The sequence below is a fragment of the Cervus elaphus genome, chromosome 22 (assembly GCF_910594005.1).
Source record: "Cervus elaphus chromosome 22, mCerEla1.1, whole genome shotgun sequence".
In the NCBI taxonomy this organism is placed as follows: Eukaryota; Metazoa; Chordata; class Mammalia; order Artiodactyla; family Cervidae; genus Cervus; species Cervus elaphus.
In genome coordinates, this window is record NC_057836.1 from 8,921,547 (window position 1) to 8,936,130 (window position 14,584).

The following is a 14,584-nucleotide window of genomic DNA, read 5'->3' on the forward strand; positions in this document are numbered from 1 at the left end:
CAGCGAATAGATTTTGAGGGGTAAGCCCCTCACCCCAATACCACATGGTTCCAGGCACACACATCTCTTAAAGTAGTTGTAATTACTATCACATGTCTCCTACTTGAAGCTGGGACCTCCTAGGCATCTCCATGTGCCCTATGCCAAGGTAGGGTTAGGATGCCCAGGGGTCAGAACGAGGGGAAAGGGAGAGAGGAAAGGGCCAGGAGCCAGGCAGGCTGGGGGCACACACTTGCCACCCCCATTCCTGTCCTTAGCAGACTCTTCCATGGTGCTTCTTATGATCCAGTGCTTTACAAGCTTTAACTATTTAAACCTCACAACAACCCTTTGAGATAAAAACTGCTACCACCACCACCCCCCGCCCTGATTTCACAGGCAAGAAAAATAAAGGCACCTCGTCCCCAGGCTCTCACAGGGCACTAGGCTTTGACCATAGGTTCCCTGGTGGCTCAGAATCTGCCTGCAATACAGAAGACCCGAATTTGATCCCTGGGTCAGGAGGATCCCCTGGAGAAGGGAATGACTACCCACTCCAGTATTCTTGCTTGGAGAATTCCATGGACACAGGAGCCTGGTGGGCTATAATCCATGGGGTCGCAAAGAGTCCGACACGACTGAGTGACTAACACTTTGACTTTCAGGGAGGCTTGAGTCTGGTCTCCAACCCATTTACTATCTGCCCAGAACTCACCCATATCTCCCATGTGACAAATTCCTCCCAAGGGATTTAAGTTAAGAAAGACCACAGCTCTCTGAATGAAAGCCCTTGCTTTCCATCCAGACCTGCTGTCTGCTGTGTCACTTTCCCTTTGCAACGAGGCTGCCAGGAAGCTCACTCCGGAACGGAACTCAATATCCTCAGCCCAGGTGCCTGAGAGAATTTGCTTTCACATTCCCTGGGCTGTTACTCTTTCATCCTCATCTTTGGCATGCTGTATCCGTGCCTTTTACCTTAAGATACCTAAAGTTCCTTAAGACTAGATGAGTCATAGTGAATAAATGAATGTATATGAGGCTCTCCTCAGAGAAAGGTGAGGCCACATTGAGGGGAGGGAGAAGAGGACCCATCAGTAGCTGGGACAGCAGGGGAGGAGGAGCCTGGGACTGCAGAGTTCCCAGGAGGACGGAAGATGCACCCTCTGTGGCCCTGACCCTACCTCCCTGCCCCTCACCAATGGCGGGGGGCACTTTCCTAACTTCCCAGGGTCCCCACCCCCAGGTCAGGGTCTCATGCTATCCCCTCCTAGAATGTCATACCTGTCACCTCTCTATCCACATCACCATCTCTTACCAAGCCGCCCTACAAGGTCAAGCTCAAAGTGCCATATGCCTTCTCTGATTCCCCCAGGTGCGGGCCTCTCCCCACACTGCCCTGAGGCCTCTGTCATCCCCCTAGACTCCTGGGGGCAGAACCCAGGTCCTCAGTGGCCAGCCCAAGGGCTGGGTACAGAGCAGGCAGTGGGGGAGGGGGGGGAGGGAGCAAGTGCTCCACCAAGAAAGGAAGGAAGTGGATGGGACCCCGCCCATCTCTCACACCCAGGAGCTCAGAATTGCTTCTCTGGAGGCAGGACTCTGCCTTGGCTCCGGGGAGATCTGAAGAGAAGGGAAGTCACAGCCCATGCCCCCCCAGCGGGCCCCCAGCGGGCCCAGCGTGGCACCGCTGACGGCCAGGTTGGGGTGGGGGCGGCTCTTACCTGGGGTAGAGCTTGCACCACGGTGTCCAGCAGGGCCCGCATTCCCGTGGCCATCTTCAGGAGCTTCAGCACTGCGGGCAACACCCAACCCGGCCCACTCAGCCCAGACCAGCGGGGACAGGCCTGTGCAAGTGTGTGCGTGTGAATGCAGTAGAGTGAGAAAGTGCAGCGCCGTGAATGAGATGCCGCACTACAATCCCTTGGGTGCAGATGAATGCGGGGTGGGGTAGTGCACAAAAACATGTTCGCCCGGGTGGGTGTCGGTGTAAAAAAGCCCAAGAGAAGGAGGGCAGGCACAAGGGAGCAGAGGGATATCAAGTGTGTGAGTGAGCACCTAATTCACCATGATGAGGCCACAATGACCAGTGTGTGAGTGCCCTTGGGTCTCTCCCTTCCTCTCTGGCTGGAGAGGCCCCAGGGTGACTGCTGAGTTTCTCCACCGGACCCCTCACCACCTCGGAATCCGGGGGCAAGGGCGGGGCAGATAGAAGGGTGAGCCCAGAGGCAGGAGGTTTCTTGAAACAAGTATAAGGACAGCCTTGGGGCGAAAAGGAGGCTTCTGGGAGAAGAAAGGATTTCAAGGACAGGGTGTCCCAGCCAGAGCTGGAGAAAGGCTGGTGAGGACCCAGTGTCTTCTTGGCGCCACTGGGTACCCAACCTGAGAATGGGCCACGCTGGGCAGGGTGGTCCATGGAGGGGGCATGCCAGGGTGCAGTACAGAACTGTCAGGACGAGGGCACATGTGGGCACACAGCATGGGGGCGTTGAGTGTGTGTCAGGGACAGGCTCCTATTCCCCTTGCTCAGCAGGCGGCCCATCCTGCCCCACCCGACCCTCACCCCGGGCGATGCGCAGGACCCGCATGATCCGGATGATGGTGGGGTTGATGGGCAGCGCTGCGTTGATCTCAATCTCCTCCAGCGTGATGCCCATGACCGACAGCAGCACGATGGCCAGGTCCAGCTGGTTCCACCTGTGCGGCCAGGCAGAGGAGGGCGGGAGTGAGATACAGGGTGAGAGGCACTTGAGTTTAGACACACTCCAGCTGGGAGGAGTTTCCCAGCCCTCCACCCTCCTGCCGCGGCCCTCGAGGATCCCTAATAGCCCCTTCAGATCCCAGGGGTTCCAGCTCCCTCGCTGCCCCCTACCCCCAACCCCACCACAGCCTCTATCCCTCAAGCAAGAGGCTGACCAGGCTAAAGGAACATCTGAGGAGGAATGGGTTCTGGCTCCTAGGGCTGAATCTTGAGCCAGCTGCTCCCTCTGTGTGGCCTTGGGCTAGTCCATCAACCTCTCTGAGCTCCACCTGTTCCCTCTGAAAAGAAGGACTCACATGAGGTGTGCCCTGCTCTACCTGCGGGCTACGGAGGACCCACGAGAGGGGTTCGGCAGAATGCCCTGCACCCGTCAGGGCTGAAGGCAGCACCTGGGGTCAGTGGCCATCAGTCCTCAGATTCCACTGGTTCCCCTCCTCCAGCTGCTCCGAGTTTCCCCTGGTGTCAAGACTGCTTCCCCCTCCTGCATTGCACTCTGCGCTGCCTCAGCCCATTCCAGTTTTGCTCACCGGTCCTTGAAGAAGCGTCTCAGACCAAACGCCACCAGCTTCAGCACAGCCTCCAGCACAAAGACAGTGGTGAACATGTAGTTGCAGTACTTGAGGGCTGTCTCCAGAGACTGCAGGAGCAACAAAGAGAAGCATGATCCAGGCCCCGTGACCCATCCGCCACCTTTGCTCCAGTCAGAAAAATCTCTGCCTTGTAAGGGGAGAATTTCCTTCATTCACACTTAGTGCAATGGTTTACATATCTGCTTTTACTCTTCCCACCTTACTTAAAGTGCACTATTCATTTTAGATTGCTGTTTCCTTTTCCTTATTTCTGCTGGTCTGGTCCAGTTACCACTCAGTGGAGGCAGTATGGGGTAATGGTTAAGGTAGCGGTTAAGAACCAGACCACTTATTAATCGATGTGAATTCAGACTCAGCACTTACTCCTTGTTTGTAAGTTGGCAAGTCACTTGACTTCTCCAGGACTTAGTTTTCCAGTCTACGAGCTGGGGATGATAATAGCACCCACCTCAGAAAGTTGCTATCAAAATTAAATGAGGTAATAGTCCAAGACAAGACAGAATAAATACTTGGTTAATATGAACTTATTCCATTTCTTCATGTTAATTTAGAAGTTCTACCATTACTGCTGCATTCCATCAATGGTTGCCTTCCTATTGCCTGCACTCATTGTATCTCATTCCTACCATTTAAAATAACATACCGATTCCTCACCTGGAGGCTCTGCTCTCCCCTCTTCTCCAACTCCAGTAAGTCTTCTCAGAGACTCGCCCCTACATAACACACCCCTCATGTCCCTCGTGAACGCTGCCTGCAACCAGCTGGGAACCGGTCACCTCTCCTGCCCCAGTGTTTGCCCTCAGTGGCCCTGCCCCTCTGCCAGGCTCCAGATGCCCAGTGGTAGTGGAGCCAGGTGGCAAACCAAAGTTCCAGTCCCGCCTCACTCACTGGCTGAATGACTTGGGCAGTGTATTTTATGTCTCTGAGCCTCGGCTTCTTTATCTACAAAATCTGGAGAAAGCCCGCCACACACACATATGAAGGCTGCTGTGAGGATTAGAGAGTTAATATCTGGCAAACCAAAGTTCCAGTCCTGCCTCACTCACTGGCTGAATGACTTGGGCAGTGTATTTTATGTCTCTGAGCCTCGGTTTCTTTATCTACAAAATCTGGAGAAAGCCCGCCACACACACACATGAAGGCTGCTGCGAGGATTAGAGAGTTAACATCTGTAGTGTGCCCGGCAAAGAGTCTCGGTGAACACAGCACAGCTGTTGTCACCCATGTTCAAGGCTGGAACTGAACGTCACCCCCCACCCCACTCCCACCCCATCCCACCCCACTCACCAGGACCTTTCCCTGGAAAGGAGTGACCTCTCCCTCTCATCACTCATCCATCCTACCAGGCCCTGAGCTTCTTAAGCAGAGGACCCCGTGTAGGACCTGCTCAGACCCTGGCCCGCCCATCCCTGGGGTGGGGTCCCGCTGAGGACCCGACCCCGCCATGTGATCTCAGGCCAGGGGCCAGGCCGGGGCTCACCGTGGGCTGGTTGTAGTGCTCCAGGGACATGGTGACCACGTTGAGGCAGATGATGAAGGTGATGAAGATGTCCAGGTAGTGGCTGGTGCACATGGAGTGGATGAGCAGCCTCGTGGGACAGTAGGTGGCATAGTAGGGCAGCCGCTGGGCCTCTGCAGGGGGGCGGGGTGGGGGGCACAGACCACGGAGGGTTGGGGCAGAGGTGGGCGCAGAGCACACGGAGGGAGGGGCGGAGCGGAGGGGGGAGGCGAGGGGGAGAGATCGGGTCCACCCCAGGCCCTGGGAGTCAGCTAGGTCCACCCCACCCAGCCAGGGCACCTCGAGGAAAAGGGGTTAGAATGTGAGGCAGGGTGGCAAAGAGGGACCCTGACTGTCCTCATCCACCCCAAATGTGCCCATTCAGGGGCTCTGGGTCTGCTGGGGGCAGGATAGGGGTCCCACGGCTCAGGGCTGGGCATCTGGGCTCTGTCTCTGCCCTCTGCCTGGACTGAGCTGCAAGGCCTCATTCAGGCGGGCAGTGGGGTCACCATCAGACTCTGGATGGACACTGATGACAGAGGTCAGGTCAGGCAGACACGGGGGAAGGGCGAGGTCAGGGCACAGAGACCTCCGTTCCCTCTGGGTCCAGAGGCCCAGTGGCTGCGGTCAGGCCCAGGCCTCCACAGAGCAGTGGACAGAGGAGCCCTGGGCCAGGGGGCCATCCCCCTCCCGCGCAGGTCACCCACTCACTCCGGCGCTTCTTTTCCAGCCGCCGCAGCCGCTTCTCCTCGCGCCGCCGCGCCTCCTCGGCCTCCTGGTGCTGCCGGCACTTGTGAAAGTTCTCCACCACGACGCCCACGAACATGTTGAGCACGAAGAAGCTGACGATGAGCAGGAAGGAGATGAAGTAGAGCAGCATCCAGGGGTTGTGGTTGGGCACGGGCTGCGGGGACCAGACGGGGCTGAGGGAGGCTGGCCGGGCACCCCGGGGCCCACTGCAAGGGGTGCCCTCCCTCGCCGAGCCTCCATGCAGGGGGGCACCAGGAGCAGCCTCCCGGGCAACTGGGAGATTTGCAGGAGGTGAAGGTAGGAAGTGCCCACCCTGCCTGGTACAAGGATGGTGCTCAGCAAAGACAGTGCCCCCTTCCCTGCCATCTGTCTTCTTCCCCTACCCACCATCTATTCATCCACCCACTGACCTATCCATTCATCCACTCATTCATCCATTTACCTATCCATCATCCACTCATTCATCCATTTACCCATCCATCCACTTATTCATCCATTTACCCATCCATCATCCACTCATTTACCCATTTACTCATCCATCCATTCATTCATCTGTTTACCCATCTATCCAGTTATTCATCCATGTGCTCATCATCCATTTATTCATCCAACCATTCATTCATTTATTCATTCATCTAGAAACAAACCAGGAAACAAAGCAGCCAGCAGAGGAATGATCACAGCCTTGATGGTGTGTGTGTGTATCTGTGTGTGTCCATGTGTGTGTTAGTGGGGGTGGCAGGCAGGAAGAGTGTACAGACAGAGAAATGGAAGGTGATGTCATCATGTGTTCTCATTCCTCCACATCCCCAAACTCCACCTCTATGACCACTCCAGAGCCGTCCAGGGTGAGGCCAAGAGCCCGAGGCGGCCTACAGGCCTAGCGGCATCTCCAGTTCCGATGCCCTCACTGAGTGGGTCCTGTCATGACCTAGAGCATCTCCCTGCTCCTTCTCCTGATGACTTCCATATCCAGGACTCTGCTGACCCTGATCAGCCATGTGTCTTGCCTAAGGCCCCCGCCTAGCCCCTGAGGGGACCCCTGCTCTCAGAGGGATCTTGGGGGTGAGGGCTCAGACCCAGCCTCCTCTCTGACCCCTTCCACACTCCCACTCCCAAATCCATCCTCACCCGGCAGCCCCAGGAGGCTCCCACAAGTTCACTGATTACCTCTTCACTGTTACCCCTTCACTGATGCCCACTGCCCTCCACTCCAGCCCCAGCTGTGCACCTAGGCCTTCCTGACCTTCCTGCCCTGTTTACCTCCTCCACCTGCCTCCTGCCACTCTCCTTCCACCTCCTACCCTCGGCCCTGGCCTCATGACTCCCTGAGCCTGTCACTGGCCCGCCCAGGCGTGCACCTGCTGTCCTTGCAGCTGGCCTGTCCCCGGTCCTCCTCTTACTCTCGCTTCTCCACCCACAGGCTCCGCAGCCTTCTGGGCAGAGCCGGCTCACAGCGCTCTCCCTGCAGAGAGCAGACTTGCAGAAGCAAACGGAGCACAGACTTACACCAGCCAGAGCCCAGCCCTAACGGGGAGGGTGCCGGCCAGGACAGGGAGGGGCGGGTATGGCTGACAGTGGGAGACACCCGCTTCAGACCCCGGGGGCCCCAAAGACACCATATCCCTCCCCTGCTGCCTGGACAGACCCGGCCCGGCCGCTCCCACCTGCTGGTCCACCGCGACAGCGTCCAGTCCATTGTACATAATGTTCACCCAGCCGTCCTTGGAGGCCAGCACAAAGAGGGACATGAGGGCCTGGAAGACATGGGAGGAAGGGGGACAGGGAGGTGGCATGGGCAGCTCAGGCCGCATCTGCCCCCTCGAAGGGACAGAGAGGCCTTCCCCGAGTCCAGGGCAGAGCTGTGTCCTCGGCCGACAGACCTTTGCTGAGGACACGCCGTGTGCCTGCCCTGTGTCCCACAGAACTGCTGCAGGAGAACAAGCACTGGACTGGGAGTCCTGGGCTCCAGTCTCAGCTCTGACATTAACCGGGCAAAAAATTCATGACATGTTTTCCCCTCACCCACAGAATGGCGCTAACCCTTCAGGGCCTGCCTGCCACATTGGCTGGGAGGATCAGCGGAGACTTTAAACTGGAAGCTTCCTGAGGGGCCCTGCCTCTAGCGCCTGAAACAGGAGCTCTCGAGAGAAGTCAGGACCAGCCCAAGGTCTGCCACTTACTGGCTGTGTGACTTGGGGCAGGTTCCTTCATGTCTCTGGGCCCCAGCTTCTCTGTCCGTAAATGGCAGTATTTACCATCACTATTAGAAACAGAGGTGATCCCCAGGAGATAGCCAGCCAAGGCTTCTATATGGACAGCAGGACAAAGCGTCCACGGGAGAGGTCTCCTGCCTTGTGCTGGCCCCTCCATCCTATCCATCCAGGCCTCAGACCCTTCCTCTTCGCTTCCCAGAGGGAGTGGTGCTGAGGGCTGCCTGAAAAGGGCTCAGGCCCAGGAGCAGGACAGGGGACAAAAAGGGGGCCCTCTCTACCACAGAGGCACACGAAGTCTTTACAGCTCTAGGGGCAAATGTCCCCATGAGCCCTTAGATCACAGAGGCCTGAAGTGCAGAGAGCCTGGGGACCTTGGAATCACAGACCTGCTATCACTGCTCGCATTTACAGATGAAGACACTGAAGCACAGAGAAGGGCAGAACTGGCCTGAGGGCACACAGCTGCTAAGAGGTCCAGGAAGGGATCTAAGGTTCCAGGCCATGCTGGAACCTCCCACATGGTTCTGTGGGGACCTACTCAGGAGTCTAAGGTCATCAGCCTGCCATTAAGCAGATCGTCCAGAATGGAAAAGGGCTGGGTGCGGGAAGGGGACCAGGAGCCAGTGTCCACTAAAGCACTTACTAAATGCCAAGCACCTGCCAGACACTCTGTATTCAGGGTCCCCAAGCCTCACACTACCTGTGAAGGGAGTTCTACCCCTACCCATTCTACAGAAAAGAAAATCAAGGCTTGAAAAGCAGAAGCCCTGGCAGGGGAGGACTGGAGCCTGGTCTGTAGTCCTGTTGGCACTGAAGAGCTGTCACCCCCACCCATGTGGGGTGGGTCAGGTCAAGAACAGGAGGGGGTGCTCACCTGGCCCAGATTGTCGAAGTTGTACTTATGATGGACCCAGCGGTAGTTGGCAGCCACGCAGTCGGAGCGGTTGGTGATGTTGCGGGTGTCTACACCCAGACAGTGGTAGAACTTGCCCTTGAAGAGCTGGGGGTAGGGACACAGGGCTAGTGACCATCTTGCCAGTGCTCCGGGGTGGGGGGGTGTGCAATTGGGGTGCAAATCAGAAGAGGGACCTGCCCCTCCAGGGACACTGTGCATGTCTGAGCCAACCCACTCCACCCCACCCGCTCTCCAAGTCCTCCGGCATGAGGCAGGGCTACGCTCATCTCATCTCACAGGTGAGAAAACTGAGACCCAGTGATGTCAGGTTAATTTCCCAAAGTCATTTCAGGTTCAGGAAGTGGCAGAGCGAAAGTTCACAGCCTGGTCTGATTCCCAGCTCTTCCACAGACCCCAGAGATCAGACCCCAGTATGCACACTGGGGATTCAAGCAGGGACTCCACACAAGAAACTGCCTGTACATCTCCAAGGGAGAGAGAGAAAGAAGCAAAGGGACCCTCTTAGGGACCCAAGCCCTCTCCATGTCAACTGCCTGGAAGGGGCAGATCCACTGTCTGCAAGAAGCCCTTCCTGCCCAGGAAGCCACGCTGTGATCTCTCAGGGACCCCAAAGGACACCTGTGCACAGGGCCCCTCCAAAGCTACAGCCCGGAACACAGGGCCAGTGGGGAGCCTGGGGCCTCAGGACAGGGCCTGGACCCTCAAGAAACAGGGTCTCAGTGGCAGCTCGGACCACAGAAGACCCAGGTCTTCTGGCCACTCCCCGACGTACAGTCTACGATCTACACCCCCTCCTCCCTGTCCAGCCCTGAAAGTGAAAGTCGCTCAGTCATGTCCGACTCTTTGTGACCCCATGGACTATATAGTCCATGGATTTCTCCAGGCCAGAATACTGGAGTGGGTAGCCTTTCCATTCTCCAGAGAATCTTCCCCACCCAGGGATTGAACTCAGGTCTCCCACATTGCAGGTGAATTCCTTACCAGCTGAGCCACAAGGGAAGCCCAAGAATACTGGAGTGGGTAGCCTATCCCTTCTCCAGCAGATCTTCCCAACCCAGGAATTGAACCGAGGTCTCCTGCATGGCAGGTGGATTCTTTACCAACTGAGCTATGAGGGAAGCCCTATCCTATTCCCAGACTGGGCTAAACCAAAATCTGAGTCAGCTTAGGGCCTTGCCTGGGTCAGAGGTTCTCCATGGTGCCCACCCCAGTGAAGCCAAGCTGCCCTTCCAGGTCTCACCCGCCTTGGTCCAGCTCACCTCCCCATGCCAGTCGTAGCTCCAGGACTCTCTCCACCAGTGCTCTGCTTGTCCCCACCTCCCCATGTGTCCATCTGCCTCTGACATACATTGCCCCCACTGCGACCTGCCCAAACCACTTGTCTTTCAAGGCCTGGTGAAAAGGCCACCTCCTTCCCCATTTTCCCCGGCCCAGCCCCGTGTTCCTGCCTCCCTTGGCCCTCTGTGATCCCATTTACCCCACCTGCTCTGCCCTTTGGGCCCTGTCTGCCTCCCTGCCTGGAATGGGAGCTCCCTGCTGGCAGGGACCACGGCCTCTCCACCAGTGCATCCGGCACAAGGTCCTGAGAGCTGGGCAGGAGCGTGGAGCCTCTTCCTCAACTACAGAGCCCAGCCTACTGCCGGCCCAGCCCCCTCACCTGCACTCCCAGGATGCCAAAGATGATGAAGAAGGCGCAGCAGATGAGGACGATGTTCCCGATGGGCTTTAGGGAGGAGATGAGTGTCTCCACCACCAGCTTCAGGCCAGGTGCCCGGCTGATGACACTGCAGGCAGGGAGGGGCCAAGGATACCATGAGCCATCAGCCAGGCCTGGGACAGCCCCTACTAGGCCAGAGTCAGAGCAGCGGCCCCCAGGCCACAGATTATATGCACAGCAAGACGCAGCGCTTTTACCCCAATCCCTTGGAATACATACTGCACCCTCCTCTAGATACTAGAGGCCCAGAGATGGCAGTGAGTGCCCCCGCCAAGGACACACAGAGAGTGGGTAGCAGCCCTGGGGACCACATTCAGCCCCCGCCTTCCAGCACCTGCTACAGGCCCTGCCCCAGGAGCAGGGCCCACAGCCCGGGGTTCAGATGGTGCCCGGCACATGCTACAGAGGACCGTGTGGGTCGGGAGCGGGACAGTGAGGGGTCCATTTAGACCATGACAGATCCCTCAGGCAGTGCAGGGATTCTCCATCCACGGGGGTGGGGGGGTCCTTACCGCAGGGGTCGTAGGGTGCGCAGGAGCCGCAAGACCCGGAGGACTCCCAGGATCTTGGCTCCCCCGGCCGAGGCCACGGACACCACAATGTCGATGATTGACACAAAGACGAGGAAGCCGTCTAGTACGTTCCAGCTGCTGCGCAGATAGGCCTGCTCCCCGAAGTACAGGCCCAGGGAGACCACCTGGGGGCGGGGCAATGGGCGGGGTCAGGTAGGTGTCTGAGGAGCAGGTGGGCGGGAGTGGATGCGTCCACTGCCACCCCTCCGAAGGCAGGTTATAGGTGTCCCCTTACCTAAGGAGCCACTCCCTGAAGCACAGGCCCATGACTGCCCGGTTCCCTTCTCCCCGCACATCTGCTAACCCCCATTGGAAGCCAAGCACTCCCGGAAGCATCCTAGACAGAACCCACTCCTGTGCCCCCAGGCCTCCAGCAGGTACCTCCATGACACTGGAAATGCATTATGAGCACCCGCCCAGCAGACATGAAGCTGACCTTGGCCCCCTCATCCTTCCGCCGCCCCAGGAGCCCAACCCAGTGGCTGGCACCAAGTGGGGATGGGCCTCCAATGCCCCCTGTGGAATGCTGCTGAGGGGCAAGTGGGTGACCAGCTGACAGAGGCTGGACCAGAGCCTGGGGCCCGGACAGGGGGAAGGTGAGGTCCCAGGTGAAGCCAGTACCTTCAGGGTCATCTCGCCCACGAAGATAGCTGTGAAGATGTAGTTGGACACAGTGAGGAAGATGCGTTCCTGAAAGAGCCGGGAGAGGCCGTGGGTCCAGGAGCTCCCAGAACTGCCAGCCTCTGCCTTCAGCTAAGGGGCACCCAGGAGAGGCTGCCACTTCACAGTCCATGGAGGCGGCCCCCTTCCAGAGGCCAGCTCCCGGCACACCTCCCTCTGTGGCATCCGGCCTCATAGAGCTCTCCAACCCCAGCCCAGCATGCCATCCCACAGCAAGCCTTGGCAGCCTGTTCCTCTGCCTTGTCCCCTGCACCGCCTGAAGGCCCCAGCCACTCACGGTGCTGCCGGCCTCAATCTGGGGCCGCTCCAGGGCGATGGTGATGCAGTTGAGGAAGATGAAGGCCAGGACGACATAGTCGAAGAGCTTGTGGGCGATGACGGTCTGACACAGGACCCGGAACCTGGGCAGGGCGGGCAGGGGGGCCACGTGAGTGTTGGTTTGTCCCTTACCCTGGCCGGAAGGAAGGCAGAAGGCCCAGGCACACACGGGGACCAGGGTGGCCTGGAGGAAGCTGACCCTTCTCTTCTGGACACACCACAGGTGGCGATCTCACATTTTCTCAGGATGCCACCTTCACTGACCACACTGCAAGCGCCTAGCACCCCAGGATGAAGTGCGCCCACCTAGCCTCAACACTCAAAGCTTTCCAAACACCAGCCCATGTCCCTGAGTCTTGTCCTCAACTATATGGGCACACATGGCCAGATACCCTCAGCTCCTGCCCCCAGGCCTTCCCTCAGGCTACTCTCTCCACCTGGACCGGCCTCCACCCTCTCACACCTCCTTCTTCATCTGCAGAATGCTGTCTGCTTCCAGAGCCCAGCACAAAGGCCACCTTCTCCAGGAAGCCCTTTGATGCCCTCTCCAGAGGGAAGCACCCCAGGTTCTCAGAAGATTCATCCAACCTGGAGCCCAGGAACAGCTTAGGGTAGAGAAGATGCTCAGAAAAGCCCCCACCTGAACCCGTTCCTCCCCTGCAGGCTCTGAGGTATAAGGGATGCCCCCGCAATGGTCCTGCTTGGCTTGGCAGAAGTCTCTTCCTCCCAGACACGTCAACCCCCTACACTAACCGCACCCCAAGCCTGGCCCTGCCCACCTGTTCTCGGGGGAGAAAAGGTAGACGGACCAGTCCTCGCGGACTTCACACCAGTCAGGCTTGTAGACGTCAATCATCTTGCGGACTCGGAAGCACAGAGTCTGGCAAGAGAAGGCCACGGGGTCAGGCAGGTCAGCACCGCCCAGAGCTGCTCACCTCCACCCATCCTGGCCATCTAGCAGAGCGTGGCCACTGGATGACCTCTGAACTCTCCTAGCAAGACCAGAATCCTCGCCCCACCCAGGGTAGGCCAGGAGGGCTTCTGTGCCAGGGGCAGGCCCAGCTCAGAGGTGGGCAGTCCAGGCCCCGCCCCCTGCTCACGCACCTGAAGTCCTCTCCCACGGCCACGCCCATTTAGGCGGGGCCCCATTCAAGCCCCGCCCCTCGGCCCCTCGCTCTTCTCTGCCGGCTCTCCAGAGCCCCGCGCACTCACGTAGTCGATCTCCTCCTCGTCCTCCCCGCGATCCCGGCGATCATCCATCTTGGTGAAGACGTCCTTGGCGATGCTGGGCATCCTGCCATTGCAGTCCTCGTGCCCAGGGGCCGGGCCCGCCACCCTCCAGGCCGCCCGGGAGTGGGTGCCCATGGCAGGCACCAGCTCGGCCAGGTCCACCGAGTCTCTGGTGTCGAGGGACAGCGTCCGGCGGTGGTGGCGGTGACGATGCGCCGGGTGGGGACCATGATGCGCGTGGTGGGCATGCGGGGCGTGCAGGGGCGCGGCCCGCAGCGGGCCCTCCTCCCGAGCACCCTCGCAGCCCCGGGTGCCGCCACGCTCAGCAGAGAGCAGGGATTCATGCTCCGCCGACGGTGGCTTGTGCTTGAGGCTGTTCCAGCTGGAGCGACGGCTGGCCCAGGCCCCGCTGCGGCCCCACGGCCCGTAGTAGGAGCTCCGAGAGCTGGACTGGGAGGAAGGCCGGGGCTCTGGTCAACGTCATCACACACAGTGACGGCTGTGACTGAAGGCAACCTCCCGCTGAGACCCAAAGGGAGCCACCCACCTGGCCACTGGGGGGACAGAATGGGCTAGACCCCAGGAGACCTGTCCTGCTCTGCCTCTCATTCCATCCTCATCTTGGGACATTTGGTCTCCTCCACCCCGTGGTTCTGTCCCTCCTGCCGCTTCACTTCTCAGTGAGAAAGGTACAGCAAGTTAGGACATCTGCCCATTTTACAGGAAAGGAAACTGGAGGCTTAGAGAAGCGTTGTAACTTGGCCATGGTTACAAAGCTTGGTGGTGGCAGAGGCCAGATTGAAGCTCAGGTCTCCCCAACCCCAAGGCCCAGCTCTTTACCCTGCACATTGCTGCTAAGACAAAAACCCAACTCTACACCAGACCCACTGGCACTTGTTCATTCATTCCTTGTTCCCTGGGCACCCAGGAATGAAATGACATGGTCCCTGCCTGGTTCTGGCTGGGCAGTCTGGTGTCCTAAACCTAGGTACCAGTCTGAGGCTGGTACCAGACTGGCAGACACATCTTCTCTGGGTCACTCTGCACACACCCGGCAGGAAGCAGCCATCCAGAGCACCCCACAAGGACTCACCAGGGAGCGCTGGTCGTAGCTCACCCTCCCCAGTGACATGACACTGCTCTTGCGGGAGCCCAGGGCCATTAGCACAGGGTCTGGCTGCAGTGAGAGGCGGGGAGCAGATGCTGCAGCCCCAGTGGGGCCCAGATGTCCACCCAGTGGGAGATTGGGGTCCAGGTGCCCATTGGGGGTCATGGGGATTGGGCAGAGCTTGGGATCTGGAGGGTTCAGATAGAGACAGAAGGAGGGGCAGACAAGAGCAAAAGAAGCCGTGAGACGAAGAA

The 14,584-nt window shown here is 58.7% G+C and overlaps 1 protein-coding gene across 1 annotated transcript in view; it reads right to left on the reverse strand.

Annotated features, from left to right (window-relative positions):
- CACNA1I (calcium voltage-gated channel subunit alpha1 I) overlaps positions 1–14,584 on the reverse strand; it is a 121,439-nt gene that overhangs the window by 14,245 nt on the left and 92,610 nt on the right. The window contains 14 exon segments of the mRNA XM_043882136.1: positions 1,698–1,768; positions 2,537–2,670; positions 3,262–3,371; positions 4,805–4,956; positions 5,534–5,726; positions 7,240–7,329; positions 8,663–8,788; positions 10,362–10,488; positions 10,934–11,118; positions 11,615–11,683; positions 11,952–12,075; positions 12,772–12,872; positions 13,205–13,672; positions 14,316–14,518. Of these exon segments, the coding sequence (XP_043738071.1) occupies positions 1,698–1,768; positions 2,537–2,670; positions 3,262–3,371; positions 4,805–4,956; positions 5,534–5,726; positions 7,240–7,329; positions 8,663–8,788; positions 10,362–10,488; positions 10,934–11,118; positions 11,615–11,683; positions 11,952–12,075; positions 12,772–12,872; positions 13,205–13,672; positions 14,316–14,518 (2,153 nt within the window).